Source organism: Heterodontus francisci, chromosome 30 (genome assembly GCF_036365525.1).
Source record: "Heterodontus francisci isolate sHetFra1 chromosome 30, sHetFra1.hap1, whole genome shotgun sequence".
Lineage (NCBI taxonomy): Eukaryota > Metazoa > Chordata > Chondrichthyes > Heterodontiformes > Heterodontidae > Heterodontus > Heterodontus francisci.
In genome coordinates, this window is record NC_090400.1 from 478,389 (window position 1) to 500,296 (window position 21,908).

General features: G+C 46.4%; 1 protein-coding gene across 4 annotated transcripts in view; it reads left to right on the forward strand.

Annotated features, from left to right (window-relative positions):
• The window catches only part of LOC137346536 (zinc finger protein 135-like), a 402,079-nt gene that overhangs the window by 376,215 nt on the left and 3,956 nt on the right, over positions 1–21,908 (forward strand). For 3 of the 4 annotated variants that reach the window (XM_068010012.1, XM_068010010.1, XM_068010011.1), the window contains exon 2: positions 11,600–14,507. In XM_068010012.1, coding sequence (XP_067866113.1) covers positions 11,950–13,044 — 1,095 coding nt within the window. In that variant the 5' untranslated portion in view covers positions 11,600–11,949 and the 3' untranslated portion in view covers positions 13,045–14,507. Of the gene's footprint in view, positions 1–11,599; positions 14,508–21,908 lie in introns of those variants that run through there. The other variant, XR_010968725.1, reaches the window with a different exon arrangement.

Consider the following 21,908-nt stretch of genomic DNA (forward strand, 5'->3'; position numbering starts at 1 on the left):
AATAAAGGTAAAATGGGGGGCTGGCATGCTGTGAAATTATTGAACTCATTCTTCAGTCCGGCAGGCTGTAGTGTGCCTAATCGGTAAATGAGGTGCTGTTCCTCAAGCTTGCACTAGGGGCCACATAGTGTAGTGTATCATTATTTAGTAAAGATTTAATAAGTATTTATTTATTTTATATCAATTAACTAATTAGTGATAGAAATGTCAGTTAGAGGGGTAAAGTGCTTCACCTGTGAGATGTGGGAGGTCCGTGACGCTTCCAGTGTTCCGGGCGACTACATCTGCAGGAAGTGTACCCAGTTGCAGCTCCTCACAGACCGCATGGTTCGGTTGGAGCAGCAATTGGATGCACTTAGGAGCATGCAGGTGGCAGAAAGCATCATAGACAGGAGTTTTAGAGAAGTGGTTACACCCAAAGTGCAGGCAGATAGATGGGTGACCACGAGAAGTGGCAGGCAGTCAGTGCAGGAATCCCCTGTGGGTATCCCCCTCTCTAACAAGTATACCGTTTTGGATACTGTTGGGGGGGGGGGGTGGCCTATCAGGGGAAAACAGCAGCAGCCAGAGCAGTGGCACCACGGTTGGCACTGTTGTTCAGCAGGGAGGGACAAAGCGCAGAAGAGCAATAGTTATCGGGGACTCTATCGTCAGGGGAACAGATAGGCGCTTCTGTGGACGTGAAAGAGACTCCAGGATGGTATGTTGCCTCCCTGGTGCCAGGGTCAAGGATGTCTCTGAACGGACAGAGGGCATTCTGAAGGGGGAGGGTGAACAGCCAGAGGTTGTGGTACACATTGGTACCAATGACATAGGCAGGAAGAGTGATGAGATCCTGCAGGGGGAGTTTAGGGAGTTCGGTAGCAAGTTAAAAAACAGGACCTCTAGGGTTGTAATCTCAGGATTACTCCCTGTGCCACGTGCCAGTGAGGCTAGAAATAGGAAGATAGTGCAGCTAAACACGTGGCTGAGCAGCTGGTGTAGAAGTGAGGGTTTCAGATATCTGGACCATTGGGCTCTCTTCAGGGACAGATGGGACCTGTACAAGAAGGACGGGTTGCATCTAAACTGGAAGGGCACAAATATCCTGGCTGCAAGGTTTGCTAGCGTCACTCGGGAGGGTTTAAACTAATGTGGCAGGGGGGTGGGAACCAGAGCAGTAGGACAGCTAGTGAAGTAAATGAGGAGGACATAGTAAATAAGGCCAGTAGGACTAAGAGGAAGAGCAGGCAGGGAGATGTTGCTGAGCACAGTGGGACTGGTGGTCTGAAGTGCATTTGTTTCAATGCGAGAAGTATAACAGGTAAGGCAGATGAACTTAGAGCTTGGATTAGTACTTGGAAATATGATGTTGTTGCTATTACAGAGACTTGGTTGAGGGAAGGGCAGGATTAGCAGCTAAATGTTCCAGGATTTAGAAGCTTCAGGCGGGATAGAGGGGGATGTAAAAGGGGTGGGAGAGTTGCATTACTGGTTAAGGAGAATATCACAGCTGTACTGCGGGAGGACACCTCAGAGGGGTCATGCAGCGAGGCAATATGGGTGGAGCTCAGGAATAGGAAGGGTGCAGTCACGATGTTGGGGGTTTACTACAGGCCTCCCAACAGCCAGCGGGAGGTAGAGGAGAAGATTTGTAGACAGATTTTGGAAAGATGTAAAGGTAACAGGGTTGTAGTGGGTGATTTTAACTTCCGCAATATTGACTGGGACTCACTTAGTGCTAGGGGCTTGGATGGGGCAGAATTTTTGAGGAGCATCCAGGAGGGCTTCTTGAAACAGTATGTAGATAGTCCAACTAGGGATGGGGCCATTCTGGACCTGGTATTGGGGAATGAGCCCAGCCAGGTGGTCGAAGTTTCATTGGGGGAGCATTTCGGGAGCAGTGACCATAATTCCATAAGTTTTAAGGTACTTGTGGATAAGGATAAGAGTAGTCCTCGGGTGAAGGTGCTAAATTGGGGGAAGGCTAATTATAACAATATTAGGCAGGAACTGAAGAATTTAGATTGGGGGCGGCTATTTGAGGGTAAATCAACATCTGACATGTGGGAGTCTTTCAAACGTCAGCTGATTAGAATTCAGGATCAGCATGTTCCTGTGAGGAAGAAAAACAAGTTTGGCAAGTTTTGGGAAGCTTGGATAACACAGGATATTGTGAGCCTAGTCAAAAAGAAAAAGGAAGCATTTGTAAGGGCTGGAAGGCTTGGAACAGACGAAGCACTTGAGGAATATAAAGACAGTAGGAAGGAACTTAAGCAAGGAGTTAGGAGGGCTAAACGGGTCATGAAAAGTCATTGGCAAACAGAATTAAGGAAAATCTCCAGGCTTTTTATACATATATAAAGAGCAAGAGGGTAACCAGGGAAAGGGTTGGCCCACTCAAGGACAGAGATGGGAATCTATGCATGGAGCCAGAGGAAATGGGCGAGGTGCTAAATGAGTACTTTGCATCAGTATTCACCAAGGAGAAGGACTTGGTGGATGATGAGCCTCGGGAAGGGAGTGCAGATAGTCTCAGTCATCTCATTATCAAGAAGGAGGAGGTGTTGGGTGTCTTGCAAAGCAGTAAGGTAGATAGGTCCCCAGGGCCTGATGGAATCTACCCCAGAATACTGAGGGAGGCAAGGGAAGAAATTGCTGGGGCCTTGACAGAAATCTTTGCATCCTCATTGGCTACAGGTTAGGTCCCAGAGGACTGGAGAATAGCCAATGTTGTTCCTTTGTTTAAGAAGGGTGGCAAGGATAATCCAGGAAATTATAGGCCGGTGAGCCTTACGTCAGTGGTAGGGAAACTATTAGAGAGGATTCTTCGGGACAGGATTTACTCCCATTTGGAAACAAGCGAACTTATTAGCGAGAGACAGCATGGTTTTGTGAAGGGGAGGTCGTGTCTTACTAATTTGATTGAGTTTTTTGAGGAAGTGACGAAGATGATTGATGAGGGAAGGGCGGTGGATGTTGTCTATATGGACTTCAGTAAAGCCTTTGACAAGGTCCCTCATGGCAGACTGGTGCAAAGGTGAAGTCACACGGGATCAGAGATGAGCTGGCAAGATGGATACAGAACTGGCTCGGTCACAGAAGACAGAGGGTAACAGTGGATGGGTGTTTTTCTGACTGGAGGGATGTGACTAGTGGTGTTCCACAGGGATCAGTGCTGGGACCTTTGCTCTTTGTAGTATATATAAATGATTTGGAGGAAAATGTAGCTGGTCTGATTAGTAAGTTTGCGGACGACACAAAGGTTGGTGGAGTTGCGGATAATGATGAGGATTGTCAGAGGATACAACGGGATACAGATTGGTTGGAGACTTGGGCGGAGAAATGGCAGATGGAGTTTAATCCGGACAAATGTGAGGTAATGCATTTTGGAAGGTCCAATGCAGGTGGGAGGTATACAGTAAATGGCAGAACCCTTAGGAGTATTGACAGGCAGAGAGATCTGGGCGTACAGGGCCATAGGTCACTGAAAGTGGCAACGCAGGTGGATAAGGTAGTCAGGAAGGCATTCGGCATGCTTTCCTTCATCGGTCGGGGCATAGAGTATAAAAATTGGCAAGTCATGTTGCAGCTGTACAGAATCTTTGCTCGGCCACACTTAGAATATTGCGTGCAATTCTGGTCGCCACACTACCAGAAGGATGTGGAGGCTTTGGGGAGGGTACAGAGGAGGTTTACCAGGAGGTTGCCTGGTCTGGAGGACATTAGCTATGAGGAGAGGTTGGAAAAACACAGAGGGCATGGACAGAGTGGATAGTCAGAAGCCTTTTTCCAGGGTGTAAGAGTCAGTTACCAGGGGACGGAGGTTTAAGGTGCGAGGGGCAAAATTTAGAGGGGATGTGCGAGGCAAGTTTTTTACACAGAGGGTGGCGAGTGCCTGGAACTTGCTGCCAGGGGAGGTGGTGGAAGCAGATACGATAGCGACGTTTAAGAGACATCTTGACAAATATATGAATAGGATGGGAATAGAGGGATATGGGCCCCGGAAGTGCAGAAGGTGTTAGTTTCGTCAGGCATCAATATCGGTGCAGGCTTGGAGGGCCGAATGGCCTGTTCCTGTGCTGTACTGTTCTTTGTTCTTGTTTTTGCGTTGATGTTCACTGGAGCAATCCCAGGACAGATATGTGAGCAGGGGGGAGTGTTGAAATGGCAAGCAACTGAAAGCTCAGGGTCCTGCTTGCGCACTGAGCAGAGGTGTTCCGCAGAGCGGTCACCCAGTCTGCGTTTGGTCTCCCCAGTGTAGAGGAGACCACATTGTGAGCAGCGAATACAGTATACTACATTGAAAGAAGTACAAGTAAATCGCTGCTTCACTGAAAGGAGTGTTTGGGGCCTGGGATAGTGAGGAGAGAGGAGGTAAGAGAATTGGATAATTATCTGAAGAGAAAAAAATTGCAGGGCTATGGGAAAAAGGCAAGGGAGTGGGACAAGGTGAGTTGCTCTTGCAGAGTGTTAGCATGGACACAATGGCCTGAATAGCCGCCTCCTGTGCTGTAACCATTCTATGATTCTCTGTCACCTCTCTTTATTTCTGAAATCTGTCATAGAACCTGAAAGTGCTCTGGTAGCATCTGTTGAGAGAGAAACAGTGTTAATATTTCAGTCCGATGGCCTTTCATCACAGGGGATCAGGTTTTAAACAAATAAAGAGGGAGAGAAAGGATGGAGGGGAGTAGAGGAAAGAACAAAAGGGAAGATCTGTGTTGGAGTGGAAGAGATTAAATAACAAAAGGGATGATGATGGAAAGCAAAAGGGGATGACAATGGGCTAAGAGAAGAAACAAAATCTGGATCTAGAGGAGGGGTAAATGGGAAAAGCAGAAAACTCACCAACAGCTGCTATCCAAAAATAAAATGGGTTCAGAGATCATGATCTAAATTGACCTCAGTGTTGAATCTGGAAAGCTGTAAAGTGCCTCATCTAAAAATGTGGTGCTGTTCCTCGAGCTTCATTCGAACCTTGTGTGAGGTTGAGGACGGAGAGGTCAGTGTGGGAGTAGTGCGGAGAATTCAAGTAACAAGTGACCAGAAGCTTACTGAATGGAGGTGTTCTGTAAAGTGGTTACTGAATCTGTGCTCGGTCTCCCCAGTATAGAGAAGAATGCATTGTGAGCAGTGAACACAGGATACTAAATTGAAAGAAGCACAAGTAAAGAGTAGTTTCACCTGGAAAGAATGTTTAGGGTCTTGGACAGGAAGAAAGGAAGAGGGAAAAGGGCAGGTGTTTTATCTCCTGAACTTGCATTGGAAGGTGCCATGGGAAAGGGTGTTTGGAGGGTTTGAGGACAGCATCAGTGTGTGTGGAAAGCATGTTCCCTTTGGAATGATGAAAGGGAAGGGGAGGGAATGATGTGTTTTGTGGTGGCATCATGCTGGATGTGGTGCAAAATGCAGAGGATGTTCTGTTGAATGTGAAGGCTAGTAGGGTAACAGGTGAGGACAAGAGGCACCCTATTGTGCTTCTGAGATGGAGGGGAAGGGATCAGAGCAGATGTGTGGGAGATGGAAAGCACGTAGTCGGGTCCTTGCAACTACGAATTGTGGTGGGGGGTGGGGGGGGGGGGGAGGTGTTAGGAGTCCTCGGTTCGGAAAAAGGAAGACATACCAGAAGTGCTGGTATAGAAGGTGGCATCGTCAGAACAGGTAGAACGGAGAAACTGGGAGAACGCAGTAGTGTCATGCAGGAAGCAAGGTGTGAGGAAGTGTAGTTGAGATAACTATGAGGATCACTGGGCTTATAGTGAATATTGGTCGATAGCCTATCCCCAGAAAGGGAGACAGAGAAGTTGAGGAAATAAAAGAGAAGAGTCAGAGATGGACCATGTGAATGCGAGAGATGGGTGGATATTGGAAACAAAGTTGATGACATTTTCCAGGACAAGAGCACGAAACAGCACCAATAGAATCGGTGTATCAGGAAAAGAAGTGAGGAGGGGGTCCGAGTAGGAATGGAACAAAGAATGTTCCATATATCCCACAAAGACAGGAAGAACTCAGACCTATCCAGGTATCCATAGCAACACCTTTTATTTGGAGGAAGTGAATGGAGTTAAAGGAGAAGTTGTTCAATGTTTTTACCCCAGATTCCTGCCATGGCAGAATGTGTCGCATTGATGGCTGCAGGAGCCGAGTGCACATGCTCAGCACTGGATTTACTCTGAGCATGTGCAGTGTGATCGCACTCTGTTCACAGGGGCTGGAGAACTGAACCCAGCCAGAGTAGAGGGAGGGAGAAAACTGGCAGTGGAGGAAAGAAATGGTGCAGATGATGCCATGGGTTTGGATTTCAGCACAAGGAGGAGGGAGAGTGTGTGGGACAGGGATTTACAGCTTTGGGGGAAGAGGAAAGGAAAGAATGATTTTTGGAGAGGTGACTAAAGTAGTGCACAGGGGAATATCTATGGATGTTATTGATATGGATGTCCAGAAGGTACTTGATAAACTCCCTCAAAAAAGTCTGTTAGCTGAAGCTGAAGCCCATGGAATTGAAGACAGGTCAGGTTAGAAAATTAGCTGAGCTGCAGGAGACAGAGAGCAGGAATAATGAGCAGGTAATCAAATTGGCAGGATGTGGCGTCCCGCAGGGAACGGTGTTGGGGCTTCAACTATTCACCATATTTATTAACAACATAGATGTTGGGATAGAAAGCCACAGATTCAGGTTTGCCAATGATACAAAGATGGGCGATGTTGCAAGCAGTGTGGATGGAAGCATAAAATTACAAAGAGATGTGGAGGTTGTTTAGGGAGCACTTGCTGCGACTGCTGGATAGGTTTGTCCCGATGAGGCAAGGAAGGGATGGTAGGGTGAAGGAACCTTGGACGACTAGAGGGGAGGCTATGTTGGACTTGGTGCTTGGCAACGAACCAGGCCAGGTGGCAGATCTCTCGGTGGGAGAGCATTTCGGTGAAAGTGATCACAACTCCCTGACCTTTACTATAGTCATGGAGAGGGACAGGAGCAGACGGGATGGGAAAATATTTAATTAGGGGAGGGGGAATTACAATGCTATTAGGCAGGAACTGGGGAGCATAAATTGGCAACAGATGTTCTCAAGGAAATGCACGACAGAAATGTGGAGGTTGTTTAGGGAGCACTTGCTGCAACTGCTGGATAGGTTTGTCCTGATGAGGCAAGGAAGGGATGGTAGGGTGAAGGAACCTTGGATGACAAGAGATGTGGAACAGCTAGTCAAGAGGAAGAAGGAAGCTTGCTTAAGATTGAGGAAGCAAGGATCAGACAGGGCTCTAGAGGGTTACAAGGTAGCCAGGAAGGAACTGAAGAATGGACTTAGGAGAGCTAGAAGGGGACATGAAAAAGTCTTGGCGGGTAGGATTAAGGAAAATCCCAAGGCGTTCTACACTTATGTGAGGAACAAGAGGATGGCCAGAGTGAGGGTAGGGCCGATCAGGGATAGCGGAGGGAACTTGTGCCTGGAGTCGGAGGAGGTAGGGGAGGTCCTTAATGAATACTTTGCTTCAGTATTCACTAGTGAGAGGGACCTGGTCGTTTGTGAGGACAGCATGGAACAGGCTGATATGCTCGAACAGGTTGATGCTAAGAAGGAGGATGTGCTGGAAATTTTGAAAGACATGAGGATAGATAAGTCCCCAGGGCCAGACGGGATATACCCAAGGTTATTATGGGAAGCGAGGGAAGAGATTGCGACGCCTTTGGCGATGATCTTTGCGTCCTCACTGTCCACTGGAGTAGTACCAGATGATTGGAAGGTGGCAAATGTTATTCCCTTGTTCAAGAAAGGGAATAGAGATAACCCTGGGAATTACAGACCAGTCAGTCTTACGTCGGTAGTGGGCAAATTATTGGAGAGGATTCTGAGAGACAGGATTTATGATTATTTGGAAAAGCATAGTTTGATTAGAGATAGTCAGCATGGGCTTTGTGAGGGGCAGGTCATGCCTCACAAGCCTTATTGAATTCTTTGAGGATGTGACAAAACACATTGATGAAGGAAGAGCAGTGGATGTGGTGTATATGGATTTTAGCAAGGCGTTTGATAAGGTTCCCCATGGTAGGCTCATTCAGAAAGTCAGGAGGCATGGGATACAGGGAAATTTGGCTGTCTGGATACAGAATTGGCTGGCCCATAGAAGACAGAGGGTGGTAGTAGATGGAGCCTGGAGCTCGGTGACCAGTGGTGTTCCGAAGGGATCTGTTCCTCTGCTCTTTGTGATTTTTATAAATGACTTGGATGAGGAAGTGGAAGGCTGGGTTAGTAAGTTTGTCGATGACACAAAGATTGCTGGAGTTGTGGATAGTGTGGAGGGCTGTTGTAGGTTGCAACGGGACATTGACAGGATGCAGAGCTGGGCTGAGAAGTGGCAGATGGAGTTCAACCTGGAAAAGTGTGAAGTGATTCATTTTGGAAGGTTGAATTTGAATGCTGAATACAGGCTTAAAGACAGGATTCTTGGTAGTGTGGAGGAACAGAGGGATCTTGGGGTCCATGTCCATAGATCGCTCAAAGTTGCCACCCAAGTTGATAGGGTTGTTAAGAAGATTAGATTAGATTAGATTAGAGATACAGCACTGAAACAGGCCCTTCGGCCCACCGAGTCTGTGCCGACCATCAACCACCCATTTATACTAATCCTACACTAATCCCATATTCCTACCAAACATCCCCATCTGTCCCTATATTTCCCTACCACCTACCTATACTAGTGACAATTTATAATGGCCAATTTACCTACCAACCTGCAAGTCTTTTGGCTTGTGGGAGGAAACCGGAGCACCCGGAGAAAACCCACGCAGACACAGGGAGAACTTGCAAACTCCACACAGGCAGTACCCAGAATTGAACCCGGGTCACTGGAGCTGTGAAGCTGCGGTGCTAACCACTGCGCCACTGTGCCGCCCTAAGAAGGCGTATGGTGTGTTGGCTTTCATTAACAGGGGGATTGAGTTTAAGAGCCGCGAGGTTATGCTGCTGCTCTATAAAGCCCTGGTTAGACCACACTTGGAATATTGTGTTCAGTTCTGGTCGCCTCATTATAGGAAGGATGTGGAAGCTTTAGAGAGGGTGCAGAGGAGATTTACCAGGATGCTACCTGGACTGGAGGGCATGTCCTATGAAGAAAGGTTGAGGGAGCTTGGGCTTTTCTCATTGGAGCGAAGAAGGATGAGAGGTGACTTGATAGAGGGGTACAAGATGAGAGGCATAGATAGAGTGGATAGCCAGAGACTTTTTCCCAGGGCGGAAAGGGCTATCACCAGGGGCCATAATTTTAAGGTGTTTGGAGGAAGTTGAGGGGAGATGTCAGAGGTAGGTTCTTTACACAGAGAGTGGTGGGTGCGTGGAATGCACTGCCAGCGGTGGTAGTAGAAGCAGATACATTAGGGACATTTAAGCGACTCTTGGATAGGTACATGGATGGTAGTAGAATGAAGGGTAGGTAGGTAGTTTGATCTTAGAGTAGGTTAAAGGGTCGGCACAACATCGTGGGCATAAGGGCCTGTACTGTGCTGTACTGTTCTATGTTCTATATGAATAGATTGTCAATGGGCAAAACTGTGGCAAATGGATTTCAATGTAGAAAAATGTGAGATCATCCAATTTGGACCTAAAGAGGATAAAGCAGAGTAGTTTCTAAATGGTGAAAAGCTGGAAACAATGGAGGTCCAAAGAGACCTTCGAGTCCAGGTACATAAATCATTCAAATAACAACAGGTACAGAGAATATTCAAAAAGGCTAATTCAATGCTGGTCTTTCTGTCCAGAGGACTAGAATACAAGGGGGTAGTAGTCATGTTTCAGCTATGCAAAGCCCTGGTTATAGCACACGTGCAGCACTGTGAGCAGTTCTGGGCACCACATTTTAGGAAGGATATATTGGCCTTGGAGGGAGTGTAGATTTACCAGAATGATACCTGGGCACCAAGGGTTAAATTTCAAGGATATTACACAAACCAAGGTATTCCCTGGAATTTAGAAGGTTGAGGGGGAATTTGTTAGAAGTTTAAGATATTTAGGGTAGCAGGTAGGTTGGATCGAAATTATTTCCGCTATTTGAGGAGCCTTGGAATAGGGAGCATTATCTAAACATTAGAGCCAGAACTTCAGAATTGAGATTGGGAAACACTTCTACAGGCAGAGGCTGGTAGAAGTTTTCAACTCTCTTCCATGAATGGCAATTGATGCTGGATTAATTGTTCATTTTAAATCTGAGATGGATAGATTTCTTTTATACCAAGGTAATAAGAGATATGGGAAAAGTCAGGATTATAACGTTAGCTCACAGATCAGCCACTCAGTGATTGGAGGAAAAGGCTCGAGTGGCTAAACGGCCTCGTCCTGTTCTTACGTTCCATAGAAACTAGAATGATCAATTCTGAATTTCTACCCTGTGCTTACAGTGATAACTTTTGTAAATTTCTTGTGCAGGGAATTAGGAGAGGATTTACAGATGGGAAACTCAAACTAAACATTACAGTCAAGACCTGACATAGTCACTGGATTCTACACTAGAGAGAGAAGCAGCGGGAGGGAAGCAGCGGAGGTTCGGAGGGAAGCAGCGGAGGTTCGGAGGGAAGCAGCGGAGGTTCGGAGCGGAGGTTCGGAGGGAAGCAGCGGGAGGGAGGGAGCGGAGGTTCGGAGGGAAGCAGCGGGAGGGAGGGAGCGGAGGTTCGGAGGGAAGCAGCGGGAGGGAGGGAGCGGAGGTTCGGAGGGCCTGTACAGGAGGGATCAGCAAAGTGCAGAAATGCAGTTGTTATAGGTGATTCCATAGTCAGGAGGGCAGATCGGAATTTCTGTAACTGTTATCATGAGTCCCACTTGGTGTGTTGCCTCCCTGGTGCCAGGATAAAGATCAGAGAGAGGAGGCAGGATATTCTGCAGGGGAGGGGAGTGAGCCAGAAGCTGTGGTACACATTGATACCAACGACACAGCAAGGGCAGGTACTGAGGTCCGACAGTCAGATTTCCAGGAACTGGGGAAGAAGTTCAAGAGTAGGACCTCAAGGGTAGTAATCTCTGGATTACTCCCAGTGTCACATGTTAGTGAGAGTAGAAATAGGAAGATAGGGAGGATCAATGAGTGACCTGAAACATGGTGCAGGAGATGGCACTAAGTGAATTGTCCACTCGGAGAGCCAGTACAGACACGATGGGCCAAATGGCCTCCTCCTGTGCTGGAACAATTCTGTGATAGGTTGAACAGGTTTGGGCATTTTTCTTTAGAAAAAGGAAGACTTAGAGGTGATCTGATCGAGGTCTTTAAAATTCTGAATGTTGTTGTCAGGGTAAACGTGGAGAGGATGTGTCCATTTGTGGGAGAATCCAAACTGAGGGGCAATAAACAGTTATAAATCCAACAGGAGAGATTTCTTTACTCAGAGAGTGGGGAGAATGTGGAACTCGATAACATAGGAAGTGGTTGAGGCAAATGGTTTAGATGTTTTCAAAAGAAAACTCGACTAGAATATGAGAGAAAAGATACGCTGAAAGTCTGAGATGAGGCCAACGGAATGGGAGGGGATGCATGTGGGGTAGAAACGCCAGCAGAGGCTGGTTGGGCTGAATGGTCTGTTTATGTATTGTATATTCTAAGTAATCCTATGATAAAACTCCTTTCACAGGGTATTAGAAGGTGAGGATTTACAGACAGGAAACTCAAACCATCCATCATGTCAAGATCTGACAGAGTTGCTCAATTCATCAGGACCTGAATATCATTGATCTTTGGATGTGAAGGAGAAATGATTGACTGTTCTGTCTGTGGAAAAAAATTTCAAACGTCAGTGTGACCGGAAAAGTACTGAGACACACACACCCGAGTGGAAGTGTTCCAGTACACTGACTGTGGAAAGAACTTTAACCAGTTACAAGCCTGCAAAAATATCGCACCATTCACAGCAGGGAGAAACTCTAGACGTGTTCTGTGTGTGGACGAGGCCTCAGCCAGGAGAGACACAAGGACACCCGCACCATGGAGAAACCATGGAAATGTGGGGACTGTGGGAAGGGATTTAATTACCCATCCGAGCTGGAAATACATCGACGCAGTCACACTGGGGAGAGGCCGTTCACCTGCTCTATCTGTGGGAAGGGATTCACACAGTCATCACACCTCCTGAGACACCAACGTGTTCACTCTGATAACAGACCTTTTCAATGTTTTGACTGTGGGAATAGCTTTAAAAGTAAAATTGATTTACTGAACCACCAACGCACTCACACTGGGGAGAGGCCGTTCACCTGCTCCATGTGTGGGAAGGGATTCACTCAGTCATCCACCCTCTATATGCATCAGCGAGTTCACACTGAGGAGAGACCATTCATCTGTCTTGAATGTGGGAAGGGATTTAATGCTTTATCAAACCTCCGGACACACCAGCAGGTTCACTCTGATAAGAGACCTTTTAACTGTTCCGACTGTGAGAAGAGCTTTAAAAGCACAAAGAATTTACTGAACCACCAACGCACTCACACTGGTGAGAGGCCATTCACTTGCTGTGTGTGTGGAAAGGGATTCACTCAGTCATCTCACCTCATTGAACATCAACTTGTTCACACTGATGAGAGACCTTTTAAATGTTCCGACTGTGAGAAGAGATTTAAACACAAAAACGATCTGATAAAACACCAACGCATTCACACTGGGGAGAGGCCATTCACCTGCACGGTGTGTGGGAAGGGATTCACACAGTCATCACAACTCACTGAGCACCAACTTGTTCACACTGATGAGAGACCTTTTAAATGTTCCAACTGCGAGAAGAGATTTAAAAGTAAAAGGAATTTGCTGACACACCAGCAAGATCATACCAGAGAGAGACCGTTCACCTGCTGTGTGTGTGGGAAGGGATTCAGAAAGACATCCTACCTCACTGAACACCAACTTGTTCACACTGATGAGAGACATTTTAAATGTTCTGACTGTGAGAAGAGATTTAAAAGTAAAGGCAATCTGCTGAGACACCAGCAAGTTCACACCAGGGAGAGGCCATTCACCTGCTCAGTGTGTGGGAAGGGATTCACAAAGACATGCACCCTGCTGAGACACCAGCGATTTCATAAGTGACTGCGGGGTTTGGATTCTGCTGTTGTTGCTGCTGTTAATCGCATCCAGACTGAATCCTGACTGGAAGCCTTTTTCTAGTTGAGTTTCCACAGGGCTGAGCCGGAGACAGCTTGCTTTTTGTGGTTTATACCAATGATTTAGAGTTAAATGTAGAGTCATGATTAAGAAGATTGGAGATGATACAAAAAATTGTCGTGTGGTTGATAATGAAGAAGAAACCTGTCAACTGCAGGAAGACATCAATGGACTGGTCAGATAGGCAGAGAATGGAATTCAACTTGGAGAAATGTGAGGTAACAAGGCAAGGGAACACACAATGAGTAGCAGGATCCTGAAACACGTAGAGGAACAGAGGGACCTTGGAGTGCATATCCAGAGATCCCTGAAGGCAGCACGACAGGTAGATAAGGTGGTTAAGAATGCATACGGGATACTTTTCAATTTTAGCCAAGTCATCGAAAATAAGAACAAACAGTATTCCCAGCATTTTCTGTTTTTATTACAAGAGCAGGGAGGTTATGCTAGACCTGAATAAAATACTAGTTAGACCACAGCTAGAGCACTGCATACAGTTCCGGTCACCACATTACAGGATAGGTGTGACCGCACCATAGAGGGGACAGGGGAGATTTAAGAAGAAATGCCAGGGATGGAGAATTTTAGCTATGATGAAAGACTGAACAAGCTGGGGTTGTTTTCTTTGGATTTAATTGAGGTGTATAAAATTATGGGGTCCTAGACAGAGTGGATAGGAAGGACCTATTTCCCTTAGCAGAGAGGTTAATAACCAGGGGAATAGATTTAAAGTAATTGTCGGAAGGATTAGAGGGGAGTGGAGAAATCATTTCACCCAGAGGGTGGTGGGGGTCTGGAGCTCACTACCTGAAAGGGTGGTAGAGGCAGAAACTCTCATCATGTTTGAAAAAAACAGTAGGATATGCACTTGAAGTGCTGTAACCTGCAGGGATGCAGACCAACAGCTGGAAAGTGGGTTTAGGCTGGATAGCTCTTTTTTTTCAGCCAGTACAGATATGATGGGCTGAATGGCCTCCTGTGCTATAAATTGTCCTGGTTTTTATTCTGGTAGTTGGGGTATGCTTCTGCTGATGTTAATAACCCCTCTTCCTGGACTGGATGTTAATATTCCAGGGCGGCGCAGTGGTTAGCACCGCAGCCTCACAGCTCCAGCGACCCGGGTTCAATTCTGGGTACTGCCTGTGCGGAGTTTGCAAGTTCTCCCTGTGACTGCATGGGTTTCCGCCGGGTGCTCCGGTTTCGTCCCACAGCCAAAGACTTGCAGGTTGATAGGTAAATTGGCCATTGTAAATTGCCCCTAGTGTAGGTAGGTGGTAGGAGAATATAGAAAAGGTGGGGATGTGGTAGGAATATGGGATTAGTGTAGGATTAGTATAAATGGGTGGTTGATGGTCGCCACAGACTCGGTGGGCCGAAGGGCCTGTTTCAGTGCTGTTTCTCTAAATGAATAAATAAATAGATTTGAAATAAATCAGCTTTGTTTTAAACACATTTTTGTCTTTCCCACCTGAGTGTTTAACATCACCTGGTTGGAGCTCAGAAAGGACAATCTGGGGGGGAGAGGATCGTACGGGAGAAACAGAACTTTAGCCTGGACCATTCAGGGTCATTCTGAGATGGACAAACAGCACTTTGGTCTTCCTCGTCTCTCTTCACTGACAGCAAAGTCCCCATGTGGGTTAATCCTGAGGCCTGTAAGAAATGTTTTCCAGCCGCTCTCTTACATGGTTCAGAGCTCCTGGGCACGGAACAGAAGGCTCCTTTACAACAGTGTTTAGAATCAGGAAGAACAACAGTGAATGCTGGAAACGTGCTGTCAAATCAGAGATTGGTGTAAAAGTGGGATCTGTTCCTGACTGAAAGTGAAACGACAGGTTTAGGTTTCCAGTCTGAAAATGACTGTGAAGATTATTATACGAAGATTTAACGTGTTTGTGTAGCAGTCTTGAGTTCATCATTTTAAGATAACTCATTTAAAATAAACTTATTAAAATAAATAGATTAAAGTCTGCACTAAAATAGCAGATAGAGGAGTTGACAGGATCCTGTTAACTGCTGGTACAATTATACAATTGACATTTTTAGAGTCATAGAGTCGTACAGCATGCAGACAGGCCCTTCGGCCCACCACGTCCATGCTGACCATAATGCCTATCTATACTAATCCCACCTGCCTGCATTAATTCCATATCCCTCTATGTCTTGCTCATTCAAGTACCTGTCCGGCTGCCTCTTAAATGTCGCTACTGTTCCTGCCTTCACCACCTCCTCAGGCAGCTCATTCCAGATACCCACTATTCTTTGTGGGAAAAATTTACCCCTTTGATCCCCTTTAAACCTCCTCCCTCTCACCTTAAATCTATGCCCTCTAGTTTTAGTCACCCCTACCATGGGAAACAGACTCTGGCTATCTACCCTATCTATGCCTCTCATAATTTTATATACCTCTATCATGTCCCCTCTCAGCCTCCTTCGCTCCAGGGAAAACAGACACAGCTTATCCAATCTCCTTTTATAACTCAAGCCCTCCAAACCAGGCAACATCCTTGTGAATCTTTTCTGCACCCTCTCTAGCTTAATCACATCTTTCCTGTAGTGTGGCGACCAGAACTGCACACAGTACTCCAAATGCGGCCTAACCAACGTTACGTACAACTCTTGTACTCAATGCCTCAGCTGATGAAGGCAAGCATGCCATATGCCTTCTTCACCACCCTGTCTACCTGTGTTGCCACTTTCAGGGAACTATGTACTTGCACCCCAAGGTCTCTCTGCTCAACAACACTCCCCTGCTATTCACTGCATATGTCCTGCCCTGGTTTAACTTCCCAAAATGCATCACTTCACACTTGTCTGCATTAACTTCCATTTGCCAATCCCTTGCCCACTTTCCCAGTTTATCTATATCCTGTTGTAACCTGAGACAACCTTCTTTACTGTTCACCAGACCACCAATTTTGGTGTCATCTGCAACCTTACTAATCATGCCCCTTACATTCACATCCACGTCATTAATATAGATGACAAACAACAGAGGGCCCAGCACCGATCTCTGTGACAAACCACTGGTCTTCACCACTTATCTGGCCTCAATCTTGGGAGACACAAGGACACCCGCACGCACCATGGAGAAACCGTGGAAATGTGGGGACTGTGGAAAGGGATTTAATTACCCATCCGAGCTGGAAATTCATCGACGCAGTCACACTTCGGACAGGCCGTTCACCTGCTCCAACTGTGGGAAGCGATTCACACAGATAAAGAAGAAGCTGCAACATGTTTCCAGGAATTCCCTGTTTTATTGATGTGAGTGTTTGACATCAGGATAACTAAAAATAAATAACCCGGAACATCCACCAGGGTGCGATGCTGACAGTTACTCTGGGATCACTCCCGCTGTGGTGCTCCACCACTGACCCTGCTGAAGGTTGGAGGTTCAGGAAGTGGGGCCTCCTGGAGTGCACTGTAAAAAAGCTGAGTTTCAGTATCCCGACAAATATATGGTGAGGAACCAGAGGAATCCTTACCAAGAAACTGTGTGGGTTTTATCTCCCAGTGTAGGTCTAGGGCTGAAAGATGCCTGACTCCCCGAATGGTCTCACATTGAACCCAGTTTGGAACAAGATGAATTTAATTTACAGGAGAACAGGGACAAATATCACCCACAATTGAGGGAGACAAAAAGCAGCCACTGGAGAAGTTAAGAGATAGTGCAGAATTGTGTTAATAATGGCAAAAGCTTTTCCAGCTACATCAGGAGTCAGAGAATTATAGCGAGAACATACATTGAATCGACGGTAGTGGTTCTCCAAGGTTTTTGGTTAAAGAACCCCTTTCAAATCGATAATAATCACAGACCGCGCCCCCACATAAATGATACTATAAACTCCTTGTATATTTACATTTCTGAACGTAAAGTTCCTCAGTGTCCTGAACAAAGAACAAAAAGAACAAAGAAAATTACAGCACAGGAACAGGCCCTTCGGCCCTCCAAGCCTGCGCCGATAAAGATCCTCTATCTAAACATGTCGCCTATTTTCTAAGGGTCTGTATCTCTTTTCTTCCTGCCCATTCGTGTATCTGTCTAGATACATCTTAAAAGACGCCATCGTACCCGCATCTACCACCTCCGCTGGCAACGCATTCCAGGCACCCACCACCCTCTGCGTAAAGAACTTTCCGCGCATATCCCCCATAAACTTTTCCCCTTTCACTTTGAACTCGTGCCCTCTAGTAATTGAATCCCCCACTCTGGGAAAAAGCTTCTTGCTATCCACTCTGCCTATACCTCTCATGATTTTGTACACCTCAATCAGGTCACCCCTCAACCTCCGTCTTTCTAATGAAAATAATCCTAATCTACTCAACCTCTCTTCATAGCTAGCGCCCTCCATACCAGGCAACATCCTGGTGAACCTCCTCTGCACCCTCTCCAAAGCATCCACATCCTTTTGGTAATGTGGCGACCAGAACTGCACGCAGTATTCCAAATGTGGCCGAACCAAAGTCCTATACAACTGTAACATGACCTGCCAACTCTTGTACTCAATACCCCGTCCGATGAAGGAAAGCATGCCGTATGCCTTCTTGACCACTCTATTGACCTGCGTTGCCACCTTCAGGGAACAATGGACCTGAACACCCAAATCTCTCTGGACATCAATTTTCCCCAGGACTTTTCCATTTACTGTATAGTTCACTCTTGAATTGGATCTTCCAAAATGCATCACCTCGCATTTGCCCTGATTGAACTCCACCTGCCATTTCTCTGCCCAACTCTCCAATCTATCTATATTCTGCTGTATTCTCTGACAGTCCCCTTCACTATCTGCTACTCCACCAATCTTAGTGTCGTCTGCAAACTTGCTAATCAGTCCACCTATACTTTCCTCCAAATCATTAATGTATATCACAAACAACAGTGGTCCCAGCACGGATCCCTGTGGAACACCACTGGTCACACGTCTCCATTTTGAGAAACTCCCTTCTACTGCTACTCTCTGTCTCCTGTTGCCCAGCCAGTTCTTTATCCATCTAGCTAGTACACCTTGGACCCCATGCGCCTTCACTTTCTCCATCAGCCTGCCATGGGGAAACTTATCAAACGCCTTACTGAAGTCCATGTATATGACATCGACAGCCCTTCCCTCATCAATCAACTTTGTCACTTCCTCAAAGAATTCTATTAAGTTGGTAAGATATGACCTTCCCTGCACAAAACCATGTTGCCTATCACTGATAAGCCCATTTTCTTCCAAATGGGAATAGATCCTATCCCTCAGTATCTTCTCCAGCAGCTTCCCTACCACTGACGTCAGGCTCACCGGTCTATAATTACCTGGATTATCCCTGCTACCCTTCTTAAACAAGGGGACAACATTAGCAATTCTCCAGTCCTCCGGGACCTCACCCGTGTTTAAGGATGCTGCAAAGATATCTGTTAAGGCCCCAGCTATTTCCTCTCTCGCTTCCCTCAGTAACCTGGGATAGATCCCATCCGGACCTGGGGACTTGTCCACCTTAATGCCCTTTAGAATACCCAACACTTCCTCCCTCCTTATGCCGACTTGACCTAGAGTAATCAAACATCTGTTCCTAACCTCAACATCCGTCATGTCCCTCTCCTCGGTGAATACCGATGCAAAGTACTCGCTTAGAATCTCACCCATTTTCTCTGACTCCAAGCATAACATTCCTCCTTTGTCCTTTAGTTGTCCAATCCTTTCTCTAGTTACCCTCTTTCTCCTTATATATGAATAAAAGGCTTTGGGATTTTCTTTAACCCTGTTTGCTAAAGATATTTCATGACCCCTTTTAGCCCTCTTAATTCCTCGTTTCAGATTGCGCCTACATTCCCGATATTCTTTCAAAGCTTCGTCTTTCATCAGCCGCCTAGACCTTATGTATGCTTCCTTTTTCCTCTTAGCTAGTCTCACAATTTCACCTGTCATCCATGGTTCCCTAATCTTGCCATTTCTATCCCTCATTTTCACAGGAAAATGTCTCTCCTGCACGCTAATCAACCTCTCTTTAAAAGCCTCCCACATATCACATGTGGATTTACCTTCAAACAGCTGCTCCCAATCTACATTCCCCAGCTCCTGCCGAATTTTGGTATAGTTGGCCTTCCCCCAATTTAGCACTCTTCCTTTAGGACCACTCTCGTCTTTGTCCATGAGTATTTTAAAGCTTACGGAATTGTGATCACTATTACCAAAGTAGTCCCCTACTGAAACTTCAAACACCTGGCCGGGCTCATTCCCCAACACCAGGTCCAGTATGGCCCCTTCCCGAGTTGGACTATTTACATACTGCTCTAGAAAACCCTCCTGGATGCTCCTTACAAATTCTGCTCCATCTAGACCTCTAACACTAAGTGAATCCCAATCAATGTTGGGAAAATTAAAATCTCCTATCACCACCACCCTGTTGCTCCTACATCTTTCCATAATCTGTTTACATATTTGTACCTCTATCTCACGCTCGCTATTGGGAGGCCTGTAGTACAGCCCCAACATTGTTACCGCACCCTTCCTATTTGAGTTCTGTCCATATTGCCTGACTGCTCGAGTCCTCCATAGTGCCCTCCTTCAGCACAGCTGTGATATCCTCTTTGACCAGTAATGCAACTCCTCCACCCCTTTTACCTCCCTCTCTATCCCGCCTGAAGCATCGATATCCTGGGATATTTAGTTGCCAATCATGCCCTTCCCTCAACCAAGTCTCAGTAATAGCAATAACATCATACTCCCAGGTACTAATCCAAGCCCTAAGTTCATCTGCCTTTCCTACTACACTTCTTGCATTAAAACAAATGCACCTCAGACCACCAGTCCCTTTACATTCATCATCTGCTCCCTGCCTGCTCTTCCCCTTAGTCACACTGACTTCATTATCTAGTTCCTTACAGTCTTTTGTTACTACCTCCTTACCGACAACTGACCTCCTCAATTGGTTCCCATCCCCCTGCCACATTAGTTTAAACCCTCCCCAACAGCGTTAGCAAAAGCACCCCCAAGGACATTGGTTCCAGTCCGGCCCAGGTGTAGACCGTCCAATTTGTAATAGTCCCACCTCCCCCAGAACCGGTCCCAATGTCCCAAAAATCTGAACCCCTCCTTCCTGCACCATCTCTCAAGCCACGCATTCATCCTGACTATTCTTTCATTTTTACTCTGACTATCACGTGGCACTGGTAGCAATCCTGAGATTACTACCTCTGAGGTCCTACTTTTTAACTTGGCTCCTAACTCCCTAAACTCTGCTTGTAGGACCTCATCCCGTTTTTTACCTATATCATTGGTGCCTATGTGCACAACGACAACTGGCTGTTCACCCTCCCCCTTTAGAATGTTCTGCAGCCGATCTGAGACATCCCTGACCCGTGCACCTGGGAGGCAACATACCATTCGGGAGCCTCGTTTTCGACCACAGAACCACCTGTCTACTCCCCTTACAATCGAATCCCCTACGACTATAGCCCTTCCACTCTTTTTCCCGCCCTTCTGAACAGCAGAGCCATCCACGGTGCCATGAACCTGGCTACTGCTGCCTTCCCCTGGTGAGCCATCTCCCTCAACAGTATCCAAAACGGTATACCTGTTGTGGAGGGAGATGACCGCAGGGGACTCCTGCGCTGCCTTCCTGCTCTTTCTCTGACTTTTGGTCACCCATTCCCTTTCTCCCTCAGCAATCCTAATCTGCGGTGTGACCAATTCACTAAACGTGCTATCCACGACCTCCTCAGCATCGCGCATGCTCCAAAGTGAGTCCATCCGCAGCTCGAGAGCCGTCATGCGGTCTAACAAGAGCTGCAGTTGGACACACTTCCTGCACGTGAAGGACATCAGCCGTGTCCCTGAGCTCCCACATTGAGCAAGAGGAGCATGACACAGGTCTGAGATCTCCTGCCATTTTTAATCTTAAGCTTAATTTAGTTAAATGAAAAAGGAACGAAAAGTTTTTACCAATCACGATAAAACCAGAGAAATAGAAAAAGCCTTACATTATATACACCCCACCGAGTCCTTTTTTTTGGTTAGAGGAGGAGGGCGGGTGGGAGACACTACAAGTGTGGTGTCTCGGGTTCAGAAACCGCTCAAATATATAGTGTTTTACTTACCCAGCAGCCCCCTGGCCTCCGCTGAAAACAAAAGGAAATTAAGTTTACTTTCAAACTGACCTTCCCAGCTGCTCACTCGCTCGCACTCTCTGCTCCCGAAAAAGCTGCTGCAATGAAAGGAAAGTTATTTTAAACCGCCCAAATATATAGTGTTTTACTTACCCAGCAGCCCCCTGGTCTCCGCCAAAAACAAAAGGAAATTAAGTTTACTTTCAAACTGACCTTCCCAGCTGCTCACTCGCTCGCACTCTCTGCTCCCGAAAAAGCTGCTGCAATGTTCCTGTTAAAGGAACTTGCAGGAAAGTTTACCAGGACTGTTCGAATTAGTGAACATTGATGTGAAAACTTCCATCCTCCCTGCAGCTGAAAGGTAACCCAACAGGAAATATCCACCGAGTCTCACTTTAAAATTAATTAAACAGTGAGTGTTAATTCAGCTTTATATCACCTCCCAGTGGGACTGTCCTCTCCTATCAGTATGGGGCAGGCCCTGCCCAGCTCCACCAGCCCCAATAACATGGACCATCTTGACCATCATGTGTGGGAAAGACAATCCCAGATCTGATTTGCTCCAAATTAAGTTTCATGTTTAATTGAAGGGCTTTATTTCACTCCTGGAGCGAGTTTCCTGGAATTCCCTATTTTATTGATATGTACGTGGGACGATTATCATTACAATGACAACACATACTGTGTCCATCCATTG